At 44.2% G+C, this 23160-nt stretch overlaps 1 protein-coding gene across 2 annotated transcripts in view; it reads right to left on the bottom strand.

Moving 5' to 3' along the window:
- Positions 1–5567: 5567 nt before the first annotated feature.
- Positions 5568–23160, bottom strand: part of UPF3A (UPF3A regulator of nonsense mediated mRNA decay) — a 55576-nt gene continuing 37983 nt past the window's right edge. Inside the window, exons 9-10 of one of the 2 annotated variants that reach the window (XM_038398236.2) lie at positions 15208–15446; positions 5568–7081 (exon numbers count right to left, since the gene is read on the bottom strand). In XM_038398236.2, the coding sequence (XP_038254164.1) occupies positions 7014–7081; positions 15208–15446 (307 nt within the window). In that variant the 3' untranslated portion in view covers positions 5568–7013. Of the gene's footprint in view, positions 7082–15151; positions 15447–23160 lie in introns of both variants that reach the window. The other variant, XM_038398146.2, reaches the window with a different exon arrangement.

Raw genomic sequence — 23160 nt, 5'->3', positions numbered from 1 at the left:
TCATCCAGCCTTGCATCCCATCTCTGAGGATCTAGAGATGGGATAATTGAGGCAAAGCTCACCATTCTGAGCTAGATCTGATGAATAAAGGTGCTGAGTTCCCTTAAATCCAGAATAAGATGTCATTCTCCTTTTTTTCTCGTGAATTAAAAAGTAACAGGAATAAATACCTTTTCCCTTGTATTAAAGAGGCACTTCTTCTGTTGGTCTTAGGGGAGGAAGGGTCTCAACATCCTGTTGTAATAGTCTCTCATGAGAGGAGTCCCTGAAAATGAACAGGGAAGATGAATGGGGAGGGAGGGCTTTCAATTGAATTCAGTATCCCACTTGGATTATTTCCAGGACCCACCACTGATGGGTGATTGTGACGGGATTTCCGGGGTGCAATCTGGGGCCATGGGACTACTGTGCTCCTTTATTTCTCCAGCCTGGACTGTCTCTCAGAATGCTTTGCTAGTGACAAACAGCAAATCCTTCCAGGTGCTGTGTTCACTCAGCACAACAGCATGTGGAGCCCCACAGCCAGTTAGATTGCATGAATGCTGCCACAGCCACTCATGAATCACACAGAAAAAGGTACCAGCCAAATCCCCCCACCTCCCAGCCAAATCCCCCCATCTCCCAGTGTTGTACCTCAGAAATATACAATTTTGTACTGCTCAAGATGAGCAGTGCAAGTTTATTAATTGGTTCACCACTTCATCAGTGGAAAGTGGATATACACCAACCTTTGTAAACCCGAGCAGATTTACCAAACACTTCAGGCAAACTCACTGGTAAAGATAAACAGTAAAACACGTTTATTGATTACTTAAGATAGATTTTAAGTGATTATAAGTGATAGGCAAAAAGTCAGAGTGTTTACCAAAATAAAATAAAATATAAGCATGCAGTCTAAACTCTCAACCCTATTAGATTGGGCAACATCTAGATTAAGCAGTTTTTCTCATCCCACTGGATATTGTAGTTCATAGTATACAGATTTCATCCTTGAAACCTGGTCCAGTCTCCTCTGTTGGAATCTTCAGTCTTCTGAGTGAGTGTCCTTGTTGCTTGCAGCGTAGGTGGGGAGAGAAGAAAATGCCAATGATGGAGCCACTGTGTTCTGTTTTATACCCTTAGTCCCATGTACCTGGAGAACACAAGTCCAGGCATGTCTGGTGGGCATTGCTGAGTCCACAAGCAAGGTTGAGCAATTCCCCTGGTGTGACCTTGTGCAAGTGAGTCACTGTATTGTAGCTCTCTTGCTGGACAATGGCTGTAGATGGTTGTTCAAAACCCGCCTGGGCGTTGGTTACTTTCCTTGCTGTTGTCTCTGGGGAGCTAATATCTGGCCGATTCCCCAACTTACAGCATGTTTTAGTGACAACCATACAACACAATCTCATAACTTCATATGCACTAATGATATACATATTTAGACAGAACAGTGATTTTCAGCGGATCATAACCTTTCCCCTGATACCTTATATGGCATGCTATATATGCAAGATCACGATTTTATATAAATGAGGAATATGGGGGTTTCAGGGTGATTCCCCAAGGTATAGAGTATCACAGTGAGATTGGTCCACACAGCTTGAAATTAAATGATCCCCAAATGGTGTGGGGAATGAGTGAAGATGACCTGGATACGGTTTCAAGGAGTTCTTGACTAAAGCATTAAATCATCTGTCTGGATGTAGGTATTGATCTCACTGTTGCAGAGGAAGTGGAAGGTTGTCTCCTGTACAATCTTTGTTTCTTCCTGAGTGGTTCCTATGGCTTGTGGTCTGGAGAATAGAAAAAGGTTGAAGAAGGCTGCATTGGATAGTGTTGTTTAAGCTGCTTTCTTCTGGGTGGTATCATATTAAGACCCAGATACCTTAGGGTAGCTTGTGAGTCCTATAAAAAATGTCATGCATCATCTGTCTTACTGCTGAAGAGATCCCAACTCTCAAAAGGGAGAGCTTCTGTAGCAGTTTGTACTTCCTTCTGGATCCCCAAGGATTGCAACCACGATGCCCGGCTCATGGTCATTGCTGTTGCCATTGACCTTGCTGCAGTATCTGATACTTCAATCGCTGCTTGCAAGGAGGCCCAACATGTGGTAATTTGTTTGTGAACTCTGACACCTTATGCCAATTTATGTAGTCATATTTGGCAAGGAGTGCTTGTTAATTAGCAATCCTAAACTGGACAGAGGAGTATCTCTTTCTTCACAAAAGATCCAAATATTGGGCTCTTTTTCTTTAGGTGTTGTCCTAGAGCTTTGCTGTTTTGTTCTCTCCTGAGCTGTGGTTAAAACAAGGAATCCAGATGTGGGATGAGTATACACATACTCACATCATGCAGATGGCACCTGGTTCCTTCTGTCTGCCTTTTTAGATGCTGGATGACTAGATGTGTCTGCCAGAGGAGCTGAAGAGGTTCTAAGAGTCCCTCATTTACTGGTTGTGTGCAAGATGTCTTAACAATTTGTGTGAGACTTCTCCTGCACAACCTCAGTTGGAATCACTTATGTCTCTGCCATTCGATAGAGGTCTTAAAAAGTCTTGTAGTTGTCTGAGTGTTACGGAGCAGGTAGGACCACAGCTTTGTCAGATGAAGATTACAAAATGGCAGCAGGAGGACTATCTGGTGGAGTTCCTTAGCAAATTGCAACTGTTGAGGATACCCAGTTGCTCCCTGGGATGGCTGTTGCTATTTGTCTCTCACAGACACTACTGGGATAGGGGATTTAGGACTAGAGGACCCCTGAGGAAAGCCCCATAGTGCCCAGTATGGCCATGAATCAGGGCTGTAAGCAACATGAGTTAGGGTACAAGGGGAGGGTACCAGAAGGATGTCTCACTCTATCTACCCTATATTTGCTATAGTGACCATGAACCCTGGATTCTCTGTTGGGTATATACGGATCATTGGGAGTGGGGGGCCTCAGGGAGACAAAAGGTGAATCTCTCCCAGAGAGATCTACTGCTCCTCCAGTGGAAGTGCCAATTTAATTGGAGTCCTGACTTGATCTGGGAAATCCTTTATAAGTACCACAGATACACTTGGTGCTGAAGAAACATCCACAGCTGGTACTGCTGTGGGGATGTTTACTGATGATGATAACTAACACTACGATTTAGTCATGGGTGTTTTTAGTAAAAGTCATGGACAGGTCATGGGCAATAAACAAAATTTCATGGCCTGGCTGTGACTTATACCCCTGACTAACTCTTAGCTGGGGGGAGGCACTGCTGTGTGGGGAGCCCAGGAGGGCCACTGCTGCTGCTCGGGAGGTGAGCCCCAGAGGCCGCTGCTTGTGGGAGGGCTCTGCGCCAGCAGCACCAGCTGCGCAGGCTGCCGAGCAGCGGCTGCTCCAGCTGCCCCTGGTGCCAGCCACCTGCCGCTGCTCCAGCTGCCCCGGGACTGCTGCCAGCAGCCACTCAGCAATGGCTGCTCCAGCCACCCAGGATCACTGACCGGGGGTCCCCAGAGCCAGCTGCACCGGCTGATGCAGCTGACTGCGGAGCTGCTCCAGCAGCGGCCAGTAGCTGTTCCCGGGGCCAGCTGCTTGGGGGCAGCTGCAAAAGTCACGGAAAGTCACAAAATCCATGACTTCTGTGACAGACATAGAGCCCTAATGATAAGAGCACTGACTCAGGGAAAGTGGTTACCACTCTGTCTCCTCATGCTGTGAATCTCAGCATTGAGACTGTTGTTATCCTAAGCAGATGTTTTTTGTGGTAGTCAGTACCAGAATATACTATGCCAACAAGGTTGGTACCAAGGTTATTGGTACCAAAGCAGGAAGCCTCAGCATCAGTACTGAGTGCCCTGGAGCATGAAGGTGCTCCCTGGCTGGTATCGGTGTACAGAAACCATAATGTTTATGAGTGCCAGAGGGACTTAAGTCAGACCTTGTTCTACCTTTGTGAGAGGAGGCATGAGATCTATGGCCATGTCTACACTAGAGACCTTTCACTGGAACAGCTGTACTGATGCAGTTGTGCCACTGCAAGATCTCCCATGTAGCTGCTCTATGCCGATGGGAGAGCGCTCTCCCGTTGACTTAATTAAACCATCACCAACTAGCGGCAGTAGCTATGTCTCCGGCCAACAGCGCTGTCCACACTGGTGCTTCTGTCAGTGTAACTTATGTTGCTCGGGGGAGTCACACCCCTGAGTGACACCAACAAAAGTGAAAATGTAGACACAGACTAAGTCTCTTCCTTTTTACAGGTTCCTCAGATGGCGCCTGTTCTACTCTTTAAAAGAGTGGTGCTGTGTTCTGCCTGTCATGGCTGAGAAGTGGCAGCAGAAGTGTGCTTCTCAGGAGCTGGCGCTGTGGAGGAGCTTGTGGCATTCACCATCACCAGAGCACTTCTGGGAGCAGAGTGTTCAGACCCAGGCAGATCTTGTTTACCCTGATCTGAGGTTGGCCTTATATATTTGTCTAAGAGTAAAGCTTTAAATGAGCCTCCCTCGCTTTTCGGGAACAACAGACAAGTACACTGCTCTCAGTTTTTGCCTCGCAGTCACAGGCAGTGAAAAGGAACTGAGGTTAGCGCAGCACCACGCTAAGCTATATGATCTCAGGAAGGGGAACACAAGCATATTCAGGGTGCATGTGTGGCCCCAACAGGTGCTGCTGGCCAAAAGATTCTGAACACAACCGCTCGGGACACATGGCATCAAGTGTGGATTGTATATGGACAACATATCTTGAAGAAGAATCACCTGCCTTCTGGATCTTGTGGCCAGTCCCGCATCCAAGGTGGCTGGCCTTTAGTCTTATGGGCTCTGGTCACCACCTCCTATAATTCAAAGAGGCTGGAAATATTTGGTCTCATCTGGGCCCTGATCCTACAAAGACTTGTGGTTTACCTACATATAAAGATGCACCTAAATGACTAACTTGGTTTGAACTGACACCTCTCCTTATTTTGGTATAAATCTGTGTGTGTACAGTTATGACAAGATCACTTCACCTCCCTTGGATTCTAGGCACCTATTTGCCTCAGTTTCCCTACCCTGATCAACTCACTGTCTCCCTCATATGGTCCAGCAACCCAGAGCTATTGGGTCACCAAGGTGATAAGCCCTCTGGCTAAGTCATCCCAGTACATCCTTTTCGGAGTTAACAAAGAGTCCAGCAAAACTGTGGAGAACTGCCTAGCATTTTCTGACACTGATCTGGCTCTACTGTAGCCAGCATTCCTGCTCCCTGCAAGTCTCTCCCTTCATGCTACATAGGCTCCCATAAAAGGAAACTCCACTCTTGGGATACTGTCACGTGATCCTGGTCACCTGACCCAAACACCAGCCCAAGCCCAGCATAGGTGGGATAGAGCCCAACTCAGTCCATCCTGTGATTACAGACTTATTTAAGATTAAGAGTGTCCTACTTCAAAGTAGTTTAAGTTGGTAAAAAATGGTTAATCCTCTTGCATATAAAACATCTTATATGAAAACTTAATATTAAAACTCTTCAATTATATTTTTAATTTGCCTTTTAATACTAATAAGTGGCATATTATCTTTCTTAAAACCTTTGGTGTACTAGGCAAAAGAATTGTGGAAGATCATTTCTCAGTTCATAGTCAAAATGTTTTTACTTTTTATTATATTTAATGTTTAATGTCTGGGAAAATACAATGAATTTTTTTTGAGTTTAGAACAATCAGATGTTACACTTAATAACAAACTGTTCAAAGTAGAATGTCAAAAATAAACAAACATCTTAATATTTAACTTCACTGACAAAACAGATCTTAGTTTCAGATAACTGAAAAGTGCATCAGTCGTAAAAGACAACTATTAAAGAGCCATATTTTGCCCTTGGATGGACATGTAGCTGTCTCTGAAGACATTGGGAGCCATAAGCATGCATCAGAGGGTGGAATTTGGTCTAGGTCTCCAAAATGAAATGCTGGAGCTACTGTGTGTGTATTTTTTTTTCAAACAAATTATATTTTATAACATATATATCATACATGTTCCAAATCCTGCAAATGCAACCTATGTGAAACATTTAACATATAAAAAGTCATGTACAATCTGTACATGTACAAACTGTACAATCACTTTTTTAAAAGTCAGTACCAAAACAAAAACAAACAAACAAACAAACAAACAAAAACCGCAATTTTAGTTAAACCAGATACAGTATTTAAGTGCTGAGGTTTGCATTAGCTTTTTCTGTTTTAAACACAGGAATATATTAGAACATAAAAGGCAAAAGTGGTTAAGAGAATAACCAATTTTATAACATATAGTAGCTTTTACTCACACTTACCTGACACTATAATTAATTGAAAAACAATGTAAACACAATGAGGTATGGATAACAATGAACATTTGCAAACTATGGGCCTGATCCTGTAAACACTACTGGCAACAGTGCTTTTGCTGGGTGTAGTCCCTTTGACTTCAATAGTACTACTCTCTGTAGTAAGCATTATGCCTAATGGTGTTTGCAGGATTGGGTCCTATGTAGTTAATGCCATTCACAAAACACATTTAAAGTGCCCGATATATCAAACTGATGAAAATACACATTTCTTTATTTCTATCAATTTAACAGGCTAGACTAAGTGAAATATTTTCTGACAAGTTTTATATAAATACTAGCTTAAAACTAATAGAGGTTTTCTAGCTAAAAGGTAAATTTACGAAAATACTGAACCACTACTAAACTAGTCAAACAGTGCTTGCTTCTATTTTTTGTAAAAAAGCAACTGAATTTCCTTTATGCGATATTTTATCTGCCTCCGATCACCATTTTCTTCATTTTAAAGAAAGAAAGAAAGAAAGAAAGAGGCAGATGTATTATAATTTTGTTGGTCCAATCTGTGGAATTCTGAAGTGGCCTAATATATTTTGTGCAGAAATTAAATCTTAAATTCATTTTTTTCACAAGTTTTCTACCCCTGATGTTTCATTCTGCCTCTTCACTCTTCTCAGAACCACCTCCAGTTGAATTATCTACCTCATACTTTCTATCGCAGGCATCTTCAGAGGACTTCCCACTGCAGTCATAGATCTTACTTGTAGATCCCGTATGTGTTCGAATGCGAGCTCCTGGCTGGTATAACTGCATGGCTGGACGATCCTAGAAAGAAGTGCATAAGGTTAACTTTTGGAGAAAACTATCATTTATTCACATATGTGAGATTTAGGCCTTGTCTATACTACAGAGTTATGTCAACAAAAGGTAGCTTTTGCTGACAAAACAGTGAATGGGTGCACACTGCGATGCAACTTTTGGAGGCAAAAATGCCGTTTTGGCAACGAAATAAAACCACTCTGACGAGACACATACATCTTTTTCTGCAAAATTTTTGTCAACGAAGTGCCAGTGTAGACACCACGCTTGATTTTATCACTTTAATTGGCCTCCAAAAGGTGTCCCACAACACCCATCCTGACCACTCTGATCAGCAGTTTGAACTCCACTGCGCTGCAGTCAAGTAAACAACCATCCGACCTTCCCCGTTAGATGCCCCAGGAATTTTTGAAATTCCATTTCCTGTTTACTCGGTATGGAGAGGTCTCATTGCATTTTCCCAGGTGACCATGGCAGCTTATTGCAGCAAACGCTTTCCCACTTGGACCACTGCGGAGCTGCTGGACCTGCCTAGTATATGGGGGAGAGAAGGCTATCGAGTCCCAGCTGCACTTGAGCCATAGGAATTTTGATACCTGTGGGCAGATTTCTCAAGGCTTGTGCACACAGGCAAGCAGAATAGGGACCATGGCGGAAGCCACAAACATGTAGTAGATGTACACTCGCTTCTCTGCTCACCCTCAACAGTGAGATATCTACTACAATGACCCAGGCCTGTGGGAAAGTGTGGGAGAATTTTAGAATTTTTTCCCTAGTTGGCTGCACCACAACCCTTGCAGAGTGTTCTCTTCCCCATGTAGAGCGCCACTCCTCCCAGCCAACACTCACCATGCTTTGGGTGTTCGCTGAGATGTGTGCTTGCCAAGGGTCAGTGAGAAAGTGATTGTTATGTTACCAGAGGTGTAATTTACTGAAATGTTTCTATACTGTGCGTGAACTTAACAATCATGCTTCTGTGCATTGTTCCTTGTGCTTCGGCATATGTGGCCTTGAGGAATACCCCACAAACACCGGCCGAGCTTCTCTGCCAGATAAGAAAGCACCCAAGATGGAGTAAAGAAGACATGTTCCGGGAGGTACTGCACTTCTCCAATGCAGAGAAAAGGGAGCGCAAGCAGTGGAAGGAAGCCGAAAGGCAGAACAGAAAAGAAAATCAGGAGTTTATTAAGGATTCTACTGAATGGATGATTAAAGTAATGGAGGAGCAAACACAGATGCTGAAGTCCTTAATAATGCTGCAGACTGAGCAGATGCATGCCCGCCCTCCCCTGCAGTACATTCAGAATTCTTTTCTATGCCCCCCCTCCCCCAACAAATCTGCCCGCACAGTCCTTTCCGCTTTCTGGAACTTCTTAGTTTCCCCTTCACTCCACCCCCTCAGACAACTTTCAAAATGACAGCTGGACCTACACACAGCTCTGAAAGTCTGCCCCTCCCTGGTACCTCCTTTCCTTCCAAGTTTCTTTGTGTGGGTGTTGTTTCTTGTGCAATAAAAGCAAAATTTTTGAACGGTAACTCATCTTTATTTGTTTCCTACAAATTGAGATAACAGGCTCTACCAATACATACACAGGCAGTTTAATCATTTGCTTACTGGAATGTAAGGCCTGAAATTTCGCCATTGCTTCCTAGGAAAACTACATGTAATGTAACATTGCAGCACCAATCACAGAGATATATATTACTGGTTCTCATTTTCAAAGTTTTGCCACAAATCCTCCCTGATTCGAATTGCTCCCCTCCTGGCCCCTCTGATAGCCCAGGATCTGGCTGCTCAAAATCAGCAACCAAGCAGTCTGCCTGTCTTTCACCCTTACCTTCACAAAGATTATGCAACATACAACACGAGGCTATGACCATAGGAATATTATCCTCACTGAGGTCTAACCTACCATAAAGGCATCACCAGCATGCCTTTAATATGCCAAAGGCACATTCCACTGTCATCCGGCATCTACCCAGCCTGTTGTTGAACCACTCCTTACTGCTGTCCAGGTTTCCCATTGAAGGTTTCATGAGCCATGGCTGTAAGGGCTATGATGGATCTCCCAGGATCACTATGGGCATTTCAACATCCCCCACTATAATCTTCTGGTCTGGAAAGAAAGTCCCCACTTGTAGCTTTCTATACAGGCCGGTGTTCCTGAAGATGCATGCGTCATGCACCTTCTCGGATCATCCTGCGTTGATGTCAGTGAAATGCCCATGGTGATCCACAAACACCTGCAACCCCATGGAGAAGTACCCATTCCTATTGATGTACTCTGTTGCAAGGTGGTCTGGTGCCAAAATTGAATATGTGTGCCATCTATCGCCCCTCCACTGTTAGGGAAACCCATTTCTGCAAAGCTATCCACTATTTCACACACATTTCCCAGAATCACGGTCCTTCATAGCAGGATGCGATTAATTGCCCTGCACACTTGTATTAACGCAGCCCCAACAGTGATCTTCCCGACTCCAAATTGATTCGTGACCGACCAGTAGCAGTCTGGAGTCGCCAGCTTCTACAGAGTGATTGCCACGCACTTCTCTACCAATAGGGCAGCTCTCATTCTGGTGTCCTTGCGCCGTAGTGCTGGGGCGAGCTCCGCACACAGTTCCAGGAAGGTGGATTTCCACATCCGAAAATAACGTAGCTACTGCTCATCATTCAGTGCTTGTTTCCCAAGCCCAAAAGTGATGGGGTCCACTGTCTGCAGCTGTTTCGTGAATGCCAAAAGCAATCTAAAGTTGCTTCTATCCATATCACACAGCATGTCAGCCAACTGGGAGTCTTCTTCAGTTAGGAACTTTGTGATTAATTGCACTGCCATCCGCAAGGTCTTAATGATAGTTATCAGAGTGTAGGAGAGAAGTGCAGGATCCATCCCTTCTGACAAAGATGACGGGGTACACAGCAAACAAGGGCCATTGAAAAATGCTGTGAAAGAAAACTGGAAGCCCATGGTATGCTGGGAGAGAAAACAATACATCACGGAACATTGAGCCTGGTCCCAAGATGCACAGCGATCTGCTTCACCTTCCCACAAGACCTACCAGCAGAAGTGGTCGAACTGGACTGTAGGAGAGGTACATTGTTCACACTGTCAATGATAGTGCCCCAACTCTGGATGCGCTCTGCTGACAGAGGGAGTGAGTGTGAATGTGCAATACTGATTTTTATTATAGCGCTTTTTGAGTGTCGACATGACTTTTCTCAACAAATCTCTGTAGCATAGACAAGGCCTTAAAGTGACTAACTTGAGTTTATGTAGACAGTGGATTTTGTGTTAAATCATTTTGTATTTAATAAGAACTAGGAAAAAGCTGGAGTGTAATGAAAACAGATGTAGTATTTATTATCCACCTCTTTTATAACACTGTTCTTAGGAGCCAAGAATTTTGAGTAAAATAAAACAGCTGTAAAAAACAGGATGATAATATTTTTTCTCACAGTTTAAATTAAATGTAATATAATTTAACAGAATGTTATAACAAAGGCCAAGAGAATTCTGTGGTATATTTTGATACAATCTATAGTATAAGCTGGGGAGGACAATAACTGGTGCCAAGCACACTTATGGCTCTATACAAGAATGTCAGATAATAAATACAAATATAATAAAATAATACTAATCAATGGGAAACCAGAACAACCAGGGTGTGATAAAATTAGAACAATGAACTGCAAATGAAGTTTGGTATTCCATATTGTGACAGGGTCAGGCCAGATGGCTACAGGAGAGTGATCCTATTGGGATCCAGGAAGTGGGTGGGCGAAGCCTGCCCACTGCTAAAGGATCCCTCCCAGCCTAAGAGGGGGGTCCACAGGACCTGGAAACCAAATAAGTACAGGGGACAACTAATGAAATAACAGGGACAGGAGTGCAGTCAAAGGGTCAAACGAAGAGAACCGGACAGGGGACACCGAGCAGGGAACCCAGGACAGCGCCCACTGCTCCTCGAAGGCATCAAGGGAGTCAGTGGACGCAGCCCAGAGGAACTCTGCCCGGATACATGAATGGACGGAGGACCGGAAATAGGCTCCACAGTCACAGGAGACTCCATCAGCCAACCTCCTCCAACCCTGGTTTTATAGGTGGCCTCTTTAGCTAGGGTAGGAGGTTGACAGGGAGGTCCCGTGAGGGGCCACAGATAGGGAGTGCATAGATAAGGAGGTGAGGGGAAATGTGAAATCAAAAACATAACAAAATATTTGTGAGGAAATGGAATAGGGGCTGCAACTTGGCGCACTCCAGGTAAGCATGCGCCAGGGTCTCCCTCATGCCGCAAAAGGGGCAGGTGTCTGGGATGGGGGATGAACCGTGCCAAGTAAATGCCCATGCTCATGGCCCTGTGAAGGAGCCGCCAACTGATATCCCTGGTGGGTCTCGGGACCAGGATGGAGTATAGGCTGGCCCACCAGTACAGGAGAATGATAGAAGGCAGATATATTAGGCCCAGATTATGTAGGTCCCCTTTCCCTGGGAAAGGTAACAGGGAAGGTTCCAGAACAATCAGAAACTTTCTGGAAACAATTAAGGCAGACAGGCTAATTAGAACATCTGCAGCCAATCAAGAAGCTGCCAGAATCAATTAAGACAGAAAGGCTAATCAGGGTTTAAAAAGAAGCTCACTTCAGTTTGTGGTGTGCATGTGAAGAGCTGGGAGCAAGAGGTGCAATAAGCTGAGAGTGAGAAGGTGTACTACTGGAAGACTGAAAAGTACAAGCATCATCAGACATCAGGAGGAAGGTCCTGTGGTGAGAATAAAAAAGGTGTTGGGAGGAGGCCATGGGGAAGTAGCCCAGGGAATTATAGCTGTCACGCAGCTGTTAAAGGAGCCACTGTAGACAGCTGCAATCCACAGGGCCCTGGGCTGGAACCCGGAGTAGAGGATGGGCCCGGGTTCCCCCCATCCCTCCATTCCCACAACTCCCTACTTGATATCGGAGGAGTTGACCTGGTCTGTGAGTTCCACCAGAGGTGAAGGTCTCTGGCCTGTTTTCAATCCACTAGGTGGATCAGCAGAGACTGTGGGGATTGTTCTTCTTCCTTTCCTGCATGCTGGCCAGTGATGAGGCTAACTGAGTGAACGGAAGATTTGAGCCAGTAGCAAAAGTGTCCAAACTGAGGGCTGCCGTGAACCTCTGAAGCGAGCAAATCCGCCAATAAGTGCAGGACCCACCAAGGCAGAGGAGGAATTTTGTCACAATATTTATATAGAGTAGAGGGTATACCACCCATTGTGAATCAGGAAACAAAATGAGTACAAAGGAAGAATGGCTAACTGTACAGGAATAAGAAAAGGAGTACTTGTGGCACCTTAGAGACTAACAGAAGAAAACAGGAAGAAAACCTTTGTGAGGATAATCAAGGTGGGCCATTTCCAGCAGTTGACAAGAACGTCTAGAAACAGTGTGTGTGTGGGGGGGGAATAACATGGGGAAATAGTTTTACTTTGTGTAATGACCCATCCACTCCCAGTCTCTATTCAAGCCTAAGTTAATTGTATCCCCAGTTTGCAAATTAATTCCAATTCAGCTGTCTCTTGTTGGAGTCTGTTTTTGAAGTTTTTTTGTTGAAGAATAGCCACTCTCAGGTCTGTAATCGAGTGACCAGAGAGATTGAAGTGTTCTCCGACTGGATTCTGAATGTTATAATTCTTGACATCTGATTTGTGTCCAAATCCTAGAAACCTAGAGACTGTCCAGTTTGACCAGAGGGGCATTGCTGGCACATGATGGCATATATCACATTGGTAGATGCGCAGGTGAACGAGCCTCCACAAAAGGTTTTCTTCCTCCCCCTCACCTCCCTTCCTGCTGGTAATAGCTCATCTTAAGTGATCACTCTTCTTACAGTGTGTATGATAAAACTCATTGTTTCACGTTCTCTGTGTGTGTATATAAATCTCCCCACTGTATTTTCCACTGAATGCATCCGATGAAGTGAGCTGTAGCTCACGAAAGCTTATGCTCAAATAGATTTGTTAGTCTCTAAGGTGCCACAAGTACTCCTTTTCTTTTTGCGAATACAGACTAACACGGCTGCTACTCTGAAACCTGTACAGGAATAGTGACTGAAACCATCAAAAACTTGTTGATCTGCAAGGGCTGTGAATAATTTCTGTTAAATGGAGCCAAAAAATTAAGGCCAAGTGCACCAAGAACAGTGAACATAGAGCCCACTAGAACCATTACAATAAAGGGTCAGTCAGCTTTTATATATCACAGGCCCTCTTTATCCATCACAGTTTCTATGTTCATCAGACTGAAACTTGGCATAAACAGTGTTAGCTCAACTGGACGTTTCATTTTTTATAAAATGGTTTAAATCAATTTCATATTTTTAAATATTTTTAGACAGAGATTCAGACAGCTGCTAGAGGGGGCAGAGAAAAAAAGCACGGCTATTCCTTGCCCGTCCTATCTCTAGCAAAAGCACAGCTCCCTCGGGAGGCACACTGTCATGGGGAAAACCCCCTTCAGAAGAGATGCACATTACAGAGGGGGATTCCATACAACACTGTATCAACCATCTTGTATGGAAAACTTTACATGATTAGAATGAGGAGAGGATGAGGTCATCAATAGCAGCCATCTCTTGGAAACGCTATGACATGCCCTCTGAAATCACAAAGCCCCAAGCCCTCAGAAAGGGGCTCCACAGGTTTCAAGGTGAAGACAGGAAAATGGTTTTCTGCATGTGGTTCCCATTCAAGAAGCTGCCCAATTGTGGCTGTTTTTTAACAGGTTATTTCCCTGGATTTGGCACTTCTCAATGGGGTGATTTGCTCTCAACCAGGGAGAACCTTTACCTGAGGGCAGAATGCAAGATCTACTTTCCTATCTTCTGTACTGAAAATTTCTAAATATGCTTGTTTCTGGATAAACTCTTTAGTTATTCACTTTTACTTTAAAAACTGAATAACTGTAAACCAGCCAGTAATCTGCCTGACTAGTAAATATTCTGCTTAGAATAAAATCACTTTTAAAAGGATAATGGGCCAAAGTTTTCAAACTCTATTATTAGGGCCCTACCTAATTCAAGGTCCATTTTGATCAATTTCACAGTCATAGGGATTTAAAAATAGTAAACTTCATAATTTCAGCTATTTAAATCTGAAATTTCAGGTGTTGTAATTGTAGGGGTCCTGACCCAAAAAGGAGTTGAGGAGGAGAGTCACAAGGTTATTGTAAGGGTTGTTGCAGTACTGCTACCCTTACTTCTGCGCTGTTGCTGGCGGCAGCGCTGCCTTCAAAGCTGGGCAGCTGGAGAGTAGCAGCTGCTGACTGGGAGCCCAGCTCTGAAAACAGAGCCGCTGCCAGCAGCAGCACAGAAGTAAGGATGGCATGGTATGGTATTGCCACCATTACTTCTGCATTGCTGCCTGCAGAGCTGAGCCCTCTGGAGGCAGCAGTGCAGAAGTAAGGGTGGCATGGTATAGTATTGCCACCCTTACTTCTGCGCTACTGCTGGCTGGGCACTGCCTTCACAGCTGGGTGCCTGGCCAATAGCCGCTGTTCTCTGGTAGCCCAGCTCTGAAGGCAGCACAGAAGTAAGGGTGGCAATACCGTAACCCTCTAAAATAACCTTGCAACCCCTGCAACTCCCTTTTGGGTCAGGACCCCCAATTTGAGAAATGTTTGTCTCCCCCATGAAATCTGTATAGTATAGGGTAAAAGCATTAAAAAGACCAGATTTAAGTGGGGAGACCAGATTTCACGGTCCATGATGCGTTTTTCATGGCTGTGAATTTGGTAGGGCCCTATCTATTATAGAGCACCCATGATATAACTTTTAAAACACTCAAAAATGCTGAGCTTCCAAGACTAATGTTCTAAGGAAGATTCCAAATATTGTATGTATATATGACCAGAGCAGACAAATCCTATTCCCTTAAATCATTTTAACTATTTTTAAAAAAAGAGAAATCTGGGTTTTACTGAAAATCAAATAAAGAATTGCTTTTCTTGAAAAAAGCATCTTTATGCTGAGATTGCAAAAGTAAAACCTGTAGCCTTGAGGTATATTTTACTAATGAAAGATTATCCTAAATGAATAAAAGAACCTTATTTCTTATGCGCTCCTTTTTGGATGCCATGTCATCACACTTGTCCTCTTTACCCAGTTTGTCTACGGCCTCCACAGTGAAGCTGTAGTTGTGGTTCCCTTTCTTCCCTCTGTCTTGGCTGTATCCTTTCCCCCATTTCAGCTCTTCTTCATTCCTTCTCACAAACTTGTCAAATTCATAGTGAGCTCTATGCTTTCTGCCATCATCCAACCGATATCTTGGTCTTTCAAGGTCTTTTTCTCGAAATCTTCTCTCCAAATCCATTTGCTCTTTATCACTATCATTCTGTGACCTGTGTGTGTTTAAACAAGAAAAAAAACCAAACAATTAACTTAGACAAAATCTTTGCTCACAGGACTTGATTCAAAGGCCACTGAAACCAACAGAGACTCTCACTGACTTCAACAAGCTTTAGATCAGCCCCCCAGTCAGGCAATTAAAAGAAGAGATGCATTGCAATTTTGATACAGGCTTTGTACATCATAAATTCAGCTCCCCATTGTGCAGTCAGTTCAATTGGAAGCAGAAAATTTTTCCACTGGCTTTAAAAGAAAATCAGATTGACTTCAGAACTGTTTTGAAGATCATCCTGCAACCCTTACTCATATTTGAAAACATCACATAAATAATGCTCTTGATGTTAATGGTACACATAAGTAAGGGTTACAGGATCAGGTCCTAGGAGACTGACCCTGCAAAGACTTGAGCATGTGAGTAATCTCACAGACTTCAGTGGGAGCACTAATGGCATAAAGTAACTTGCAGGCTCAAGGCCTTAATTTTTTGGCTCCATATAAAAGAAATTATTCACAGCCCCTGCAACAGATGGAAGGCATTAAACCACTCAGAGTTAATGCTGCTGCTCCAGCCTTCACTTACATTTGTGTGCCTAGATGATGTAGCCCCACCACTGCATTTTTATTTAGGTGAAAAAACATTATCTTTTCACAACATAGCACTTAATATAAATTAAGTACTAAGTAATTTATATTATAAATAAACTGTTTGCAACATTTTGCTGTTAAGATGATACAGTTCTCTGCACTTTTATTCATCTCATTGCTCTTGTTCAATAACCAGATAGCTCCCTCATAAAATAAAACAGTAAATTATGGAAAAGATTGCAGAATAATTTCATCTATTATAAAAAAGAATAAATACATAGTAGTTATTTCAAACTTCTATTATATGAAATAAAAAGTAAGTAATTTAAACAGGAATATACAATTTTGCCAGCCACTGACATTTTAGCTTGTGACAAAGGAAATGCTAATCAGCAGACAAAATGGATGAAAGAGTCTGGAGATTTGTCACTTTTTTTATCATTGTTTATTAACACCTGTTTGTTCATTAACTTTGTTGAATATGACAATTCTTCTGTTTTCCACATCATTTTTCCTTGTAAATCGTGAAACAGTGAAAGTCTTCAGCCTCTGCCATGTAATTATCTGCTGATTGGCATTTCCTTTATTTAAAAAAGGGGAGGAGCCACAACTGCAAATTGCTGAGTACCAGCAATAGAAAGTCAATGTTAATTGAGGTTGCTCAGCAGTTTGCAGGACTGGGCCCTGTGTCAGCATATTACACTTCCTGAATGGAAGGAAAATGGCAGCTCTCATTGGGTCATACCAGAACCTTTCCCAATTACAGAAATATTAAAACAGTGGCATATATTTCTAAATATGTATACTACCAGTAAATATTACTTTAGCTCTCCAGGGTCTGACTAACCATGCCTATTTAGTTTTCCTACACATTTTCACTTAAAAGCTGAAAAAGTAGAACTGTAGGCACTAACTCCATGAAGAGTCTGAACTCCCAAAGTTTGGAAGAACACTCAATCTGCATGACCCTTACCATAAGCTGGAAGAACATTTTTAGGTTAGCTCCTGCAGAATCTACTTGGCACCCTGCTTCCTACTCTGCCCATTACCAAGCACAGAGAAAGCCTCAATTAGAAGTGCTGCAGGAATGAAACTGGCAGGGTGGATTTGCCTAAAGATGGCTCAGAGGATGGCAGCAGATGGGGAGAGCAAATTCAGACTCAGTAGTGGCTGGTGTAGCTTTGTAAAGAATCCATTGTAAGGAGCAGGTTGTGATGTTGCACTCGATATGATTTTTTTGAAAATATGCTAATGAGTGTGAATATACTGTAACTGGAATATGCTTCATGCAAAAGGTCTCTTGTAAGATATCATTACAAAGCTTATAATCTACTGAGTGGGTTCATCCTATTTGTATAAATGTATCATTATTGCATCTGAAACTAGAAATATAAAATATAATTCTGATGTCCTATTGCAATTATTCAAAGTGTGGGCCATTAATGGTGGTCTGCAATCTTGATGGCTCCTATTAACCAGGACAATTGACTATAGATGGCTCTGTTTACTTGCAAGCCTTCCTGTGAGTCAGGCTGGGAAGAATGAAGGCTTGAGGTCTCACAGAGCATGAGACAATGTCATCGGGTACTGGAATCCATCTTAAACAATGCATCCGATGAAGTGAGCTGTAGCTCACGAAAGCTTATGCTCTAATAAATTTGTTAGTCTCTAAGGTGCCACAAGTTCTCCTTTTCTTTTTGCGAATACAGACTAACACGGCTGCTACTCTGAAACCTGTCATCTTAAACCTGGTGCTTTTCCATTTAGAAGGAGGGGTGGGGACCCAGAGAGACAAAAGATTCCTGTCTTGTGGCAAAGCTATAAAAGGGGGTGGACCAGAACAAAGGAGGCTGCAGTCATGTGAAATCCCCTGCTTTTCACCTAAGATGCCTGCTGGCACTAATGAACTGTACCAGAGGAAAGGACTGGGTCCAGACTAGGAAGGAGTCCAGTCTGTGAAAGAAGCTTACTGAAACATCTTTAAGGGTGAGATTTCATCTGTGACCAGTTTCTTAAATGTATTAGGCTTAGACTTGCGTGTTTTGCTTTATTTTACTTGGTGACTTACTTTGTTCTGTCTGTTATTACTTGGAACCACTTAAATCCTATTTTTTATATTTAATAACATAATTTTTGCTTATAAATTAACCCAGAGTAAGTAAGTAATTCCTGGGGGAGCAAACAGCGGTGCATATCTCTCTATCAGTGTTATAGAGGGTGGACAATTTATGAGTTTACCCTGTATAAGCTTTATACAGAGTAAAATGGATTTATTTGGGGTTTGGATCCCATTGGGAACTGGGTGCTAGAGACAGGAGCACTTCTTAAGCTGTTTTCTGTTAAGTCTGCAGCTTTTGGGGGACGTGGTTCAGATCTTGGTCTGTGTTTGCAGAAGATTACAGTGTCTGGCTCAACAAGAAGGGAAGCCTGGCTGTTTAAAAATAGCCAGAGCCTCGCGAACCAGCTGAGCGGCAGCGGAGCAGCGGGGACCAATGATACTGCCAAGAATGACCTTGAGCGGATCACTGCGGACTACGTGGCTCTGGGAAGAAGGATAAAGGAGTTGGAGGCGCAAGTGGTGTTCTCGTCCATCCTCCCCGTGGGAGGAAAAGGCCTGGGTAGGGACCGTCGAATCGTGGAGGTCAACGAATGGCTACGCAGGTGGTGTCGGAGAGAAGGCTTTGGATTCTTTGACCATGGGATGGTGTTCCATGAAGGAGGAGTGCTGGGCAGAGACGGGCTCCATCTTACGAAGAGAGGGAAGAACATCTTTGCCAGCAGGCTGGCTAACCTAGTGAGGAGGGCTTTAAACTAGGTTCACCGGGGGAAGGAGACCAAAGCCCTGAGGTAAGTGGGAAAGCGGGATACCGGGAGGAAGCACAGGCAGGAATGTCTGTGAGGGGAGGGCTCCTGCCTCATACTGGGAATGAGGGGCGATCAACAGGTTATCTCAAGTGCTTATATACAAATGCACAAAGCCTTGGAAACAAGCAGGGAGAACTGGAGGTCCTGGTGATGTCAAGGAATTATGACGTGATTGGAATAACAGAGACTTGGTGGGATAACTCACATGACTGGAGTACAGTCATGGATGGTTATAAACTGTTCAGGAAGGACAGGCAGGGCAGAAAAGGTGGGGGAGTAGCACTGTATGTAAGGGAGCAGTATGACTGCTCAGAGCTCCGGTACGAAACTGTGGAAAAACCTGAGTGTCTCTGGATTAAGTTTAGAAGTGTGTGCAACAAGAGTGATGTCATGGTGGGAGTCTGCTATAGACCACCGGACCAGGGGGATGAGGTGGATGAGGCTTTCTTCCGGCAACTCACGGAAGCTACTAGATCGCATGCCCTGATTCTCATGGGTGACTTTAATTTTCCTGATATCTGCTGGGAGAGCAATACAGCGGTGCATAGACAATCCAGGAAGTTTTTGGAAAGCGTAGGGGACAATTTCCTGGTGCAAGTGCTAGGGGAGCCAACTAGGGGGAGCGCTTTTCTTGACCTGCTGCTCACAAACCGGGTAGAATTAGTGGGGGAAGCAAAAGTGGATGGGAATCTGGGAGGCAGTGACCATGAGTTGGTTGAGTTCAGGATCCTGACGCAGGGAAGAAAGGTAAGCAGCAGGATACGGACCCTGGACTTCAGGAAAGCAGACTTTGACTCCCTCAGGGAACAGATGGCCAGGATCCCCTGGGGGACTAACATGAAAGGGAAGGGAGTCCAGGAGAGCTGGCTGTATTTCAAGGAATCCCTATTGAGGTTACAGGGACAAACCATCCCGATGAGTCGAAAGAATAGTAAATATGGCAGGCGACCAGCTTGGCTTAATGGTGAAATCCTAGCGGATCTTAAACATAAAAAAGAAGCTTACAAGAAGTGGAAGGTTGGACATATGACCAGGGAAGAGTATAAAAATATTGCTCGGGCATGTAGGAAAGATATCAGGAGGGCCAAATCGCACCTGGAGCTGCAGCTAGCAAGAGATGTCAAGAGTAACAAGAAGGGTTTCTTCAGGTATGTTGGCAACAAGAAGAAAGCCAAGGAAAGTGTGGGCCCCTTACTGAATGAGGGAGGCAAGCTAGTGACAGAGGATGTGGAAAAAGCTAATGTACTCAATGCTTTTTTTGCCTCTGTTTTCACTAACAAGGTCAGCTCCCAGACTGCTGTGCTGGGCAACACAAAATGGGGAAGAGATGGCCAGCCCTCTGTAGAGATAGAGGTGGTTAGGGACTATTTAGAAAAGCTGGACGTGCACAAGTCCATGGGGCCGGACGAATTGCATCCGAGAGTGCTGAAGGAATTGGCGGCTGTGATTGCTGAGCCCTTGGCCATTATCTTTGAAAACTCGTGGCGAACGGGGGAAGTCCCGGATGACTGGAAAAAGGCTAATGTAGTGCCCATCTTTAAAAAAGGGAAGAAGGAGGATCCTGGGAACTACAGGCCGGTCAGCCTCACCTCAGTCCCTGGAAAAATCATGGAGCAGGTCCTCAAAGAATCAATCCTGAAGCACTTAGAGGAGAGGAAAGTGATCAGGAACAGTCAGCATGGATTCACCAAGGGAAGGTCATGCCTGACTAATCTAATCGCCTTTTATGATGAGATTACTGGTTCTGTGGATAAAGGGAAAGCAGTGGATGTATTGTTTCTTGACTTTAGCAAAGCTTTTGACACGGTCTCCCACAGCATTCTTGTCAGCAAGTTAAGGAAGTATGGGCTGGATGAATGCACTATAAGGTGGGTAGAAAGCTGGCTAGATTGTCGGGCTCAATGGGTAGTGATCAATGGCTCCATGTCTAGTTGGCAGCCGGTGTCAAGTGGAGTGCCCCAGGGGTCGGTCCTGGGGCCCGTTTTGTTCAATATCTTCATAAATGATCTGGAGGATGGTGTGGATTGCACTCTCAGCAAATTTGCGGATGATACTAAACTGGGAGGAGTGGTAGATACGCTGGAGGGGAGGGATAGGATACAGAAGGACCTAGACAAATTGGAAGATTGGGCCAAAAGAAATCTAATGAGGTTCAATAAGGATAAGTGCAGGGTCCTGCACTTAGGATGGAAGAATCCAATGCACCGCTACAGACTAGGGACCGAATGGCTCGGCAGCAGTTCTGCGGAAAAGGACCTAGGGGTGACAGTGGACGAGAAGCTGGATATGAGTCAGCAGTGTGCTCTTGTTGCCAAGAAGGCCAATGGCATTTTGGGATGTATAAGTAGGGGCATAGCGAGCAGATCGAGGGACGTGATCGTTCCCCTCTATTCGACACTGGTGAGGCCTCATCTGGAGTACTGTGTCCAGTTTTGGGCCCCACACTACAGGAAGGATGTGGATAAATTGGAAAGAGTACAACGAAGGGCAACAAAAATGATTAGGGGTCTAGAGCACATGACTTATGAGGAGAGGCTGAGGGAGCTGGGATTGTTTAGTCTGCAGAAGAGAAGAATGAGGGGGGATTTGATAGCTGCTTTCAACTACCTGAAAGGGGGTTTCAAAGAGGATGGCTCTAGACTGTTCTCAATGGTAGCAGATGACAGAACGAGGAGTAATGGTCTCAAGTTGCAATGGGGGAGGTTTAGATTGGATATTAGGAAAAACTTTTTCACTAAGAGGGTGGTGAAACACTGGAATGCGTTACCTAGGGAGGTGGTAGAATCTCCTTCCTTAGAGGTTTTTAAGGTCAGGCTTGACAAAGCCCTGGCTGGGATGATTTAACTGGGACTTGGTCCTGCTTTGAGCAGGGGGTTGGACTAGATGACCTTCTGGGGTCCCTTCCAACCCTGATATTCTATGATTCTATGATTCTAAGACAGGCTACTGAAGTCCCAAGCTGGCAGGGAAAATGGGCTCAGACATAGTCCCAGCACATCAGGTGAACAAAAACAGACTCCAACGAGAATCTTTAGAACTGGAATTAATTAGCAAACTGGACACCATCAAATTAGGCCTGAATAAAGACTGGGAATGGAGGGGTCACTACAAAAACTAATTTCCCCCCTCCTGATACTCACACCTTCTTGTCAACTGTTTGAAATGGGCCACCTTGATTACATTAAAAATGGCAAAGAGTCCTGTGGCACCTTATAGACTAACAGATGTATTGGAGCATAAGCTTTCGTGGGTGAATACCGACTTCGTCGGATGATCCAGTAGCCACAGGACTCTTTGCAACTTTTACAGATCCAAACTAACATGGCTACCCCTCTGATACTTGATTACATTGAACTCATTAGGACTACAAAAGTGATTTTTCCTCCCTTCTTGTCAACTGTTGAGAATAGCCCACTTCCACCTTAACTGAATTGGCTCGTTAGCACTGACCCCCCCACTTGGTTTGGCAACTCCCATCTCTTCATATGCTGTGTATTTATACCTTTCTGCTGTATTTTCCACTCCAGGCATCTCATGAAGTGGGTTTTAGCCCACGAAAGCTTATGCCCAAATAAATTTGTTAGTCTCTAAGGTGCCACAAGGACTCCTCATTGTTTTTGCTGATACACCACACTAACACAGCTACCACTCTGAATCAACTGAAATAGATCATAGCCAATTACTTGGTAAACAGCACCATTCATCACAATTTAAAAAGCACTCAAAGTAAAAGGTAAAATTTACTATACCTGTATAGCCTTAAGAATGCTGCGTTACACCTGAAACAGTAAATTAATGCACACATAAAGGGTCTGTTGTAAATGTTATGTGGCTCTGCCAAAGGATTAAGACATACAAGGCAGGGGTGGCCAACCTGCACCTGAGAAGGAGCCAGAATTTACCTATGTACATTGCCAAAGAGCCACAGTAATACATCCACAGCCCGCCATCAGCTCCCCCTGCCTTCCAGCAGCCCTGCTGATCAGCACCTCCCCCTCCTTCCCCATGCCTCCTGCAGCATGTAGGAGGCTCTGGGGGGGAGGGAGAGGGGGAGGACTGAGGGTGTGGCTGGCTCAGGGAATGGGGCAGGAAGGAGAGGGCCTTGGGGGAAAGGGTGAAGTAGGGGTAGGGCCTGTGGCAGAGTCAGGGGTTGAGTAGTGAGCACCCCCTTTCCCCCAGCACATTGGAAAGTTGGTGCCTGTAGCTCCAGCCCTGCATACAAGCCTTATTCTCAAATAATAGATTTAATCCTGCAAG

The sequence above is a fragment of the Dermochelys coriacea genome, chromosome 1 (assembly GCF_009764565.3).
Source record: "Dermochelys coriacea isolate rDerCor1 chromosome 1, rDerCor1.pri.v4, whole genome shotgun sequence".
In the NCBI taxonomy this organism is placed as follows: Eukaryota; Metazoa; Chordata; order Testudines; family Dermochelyidae; genus Dermochelys; species Dermochelys coriacea.
Note: the sequence above shows the minus strand (reverse complement) of the source record. Positions and strands in the feature narration are given on the sequence as shown.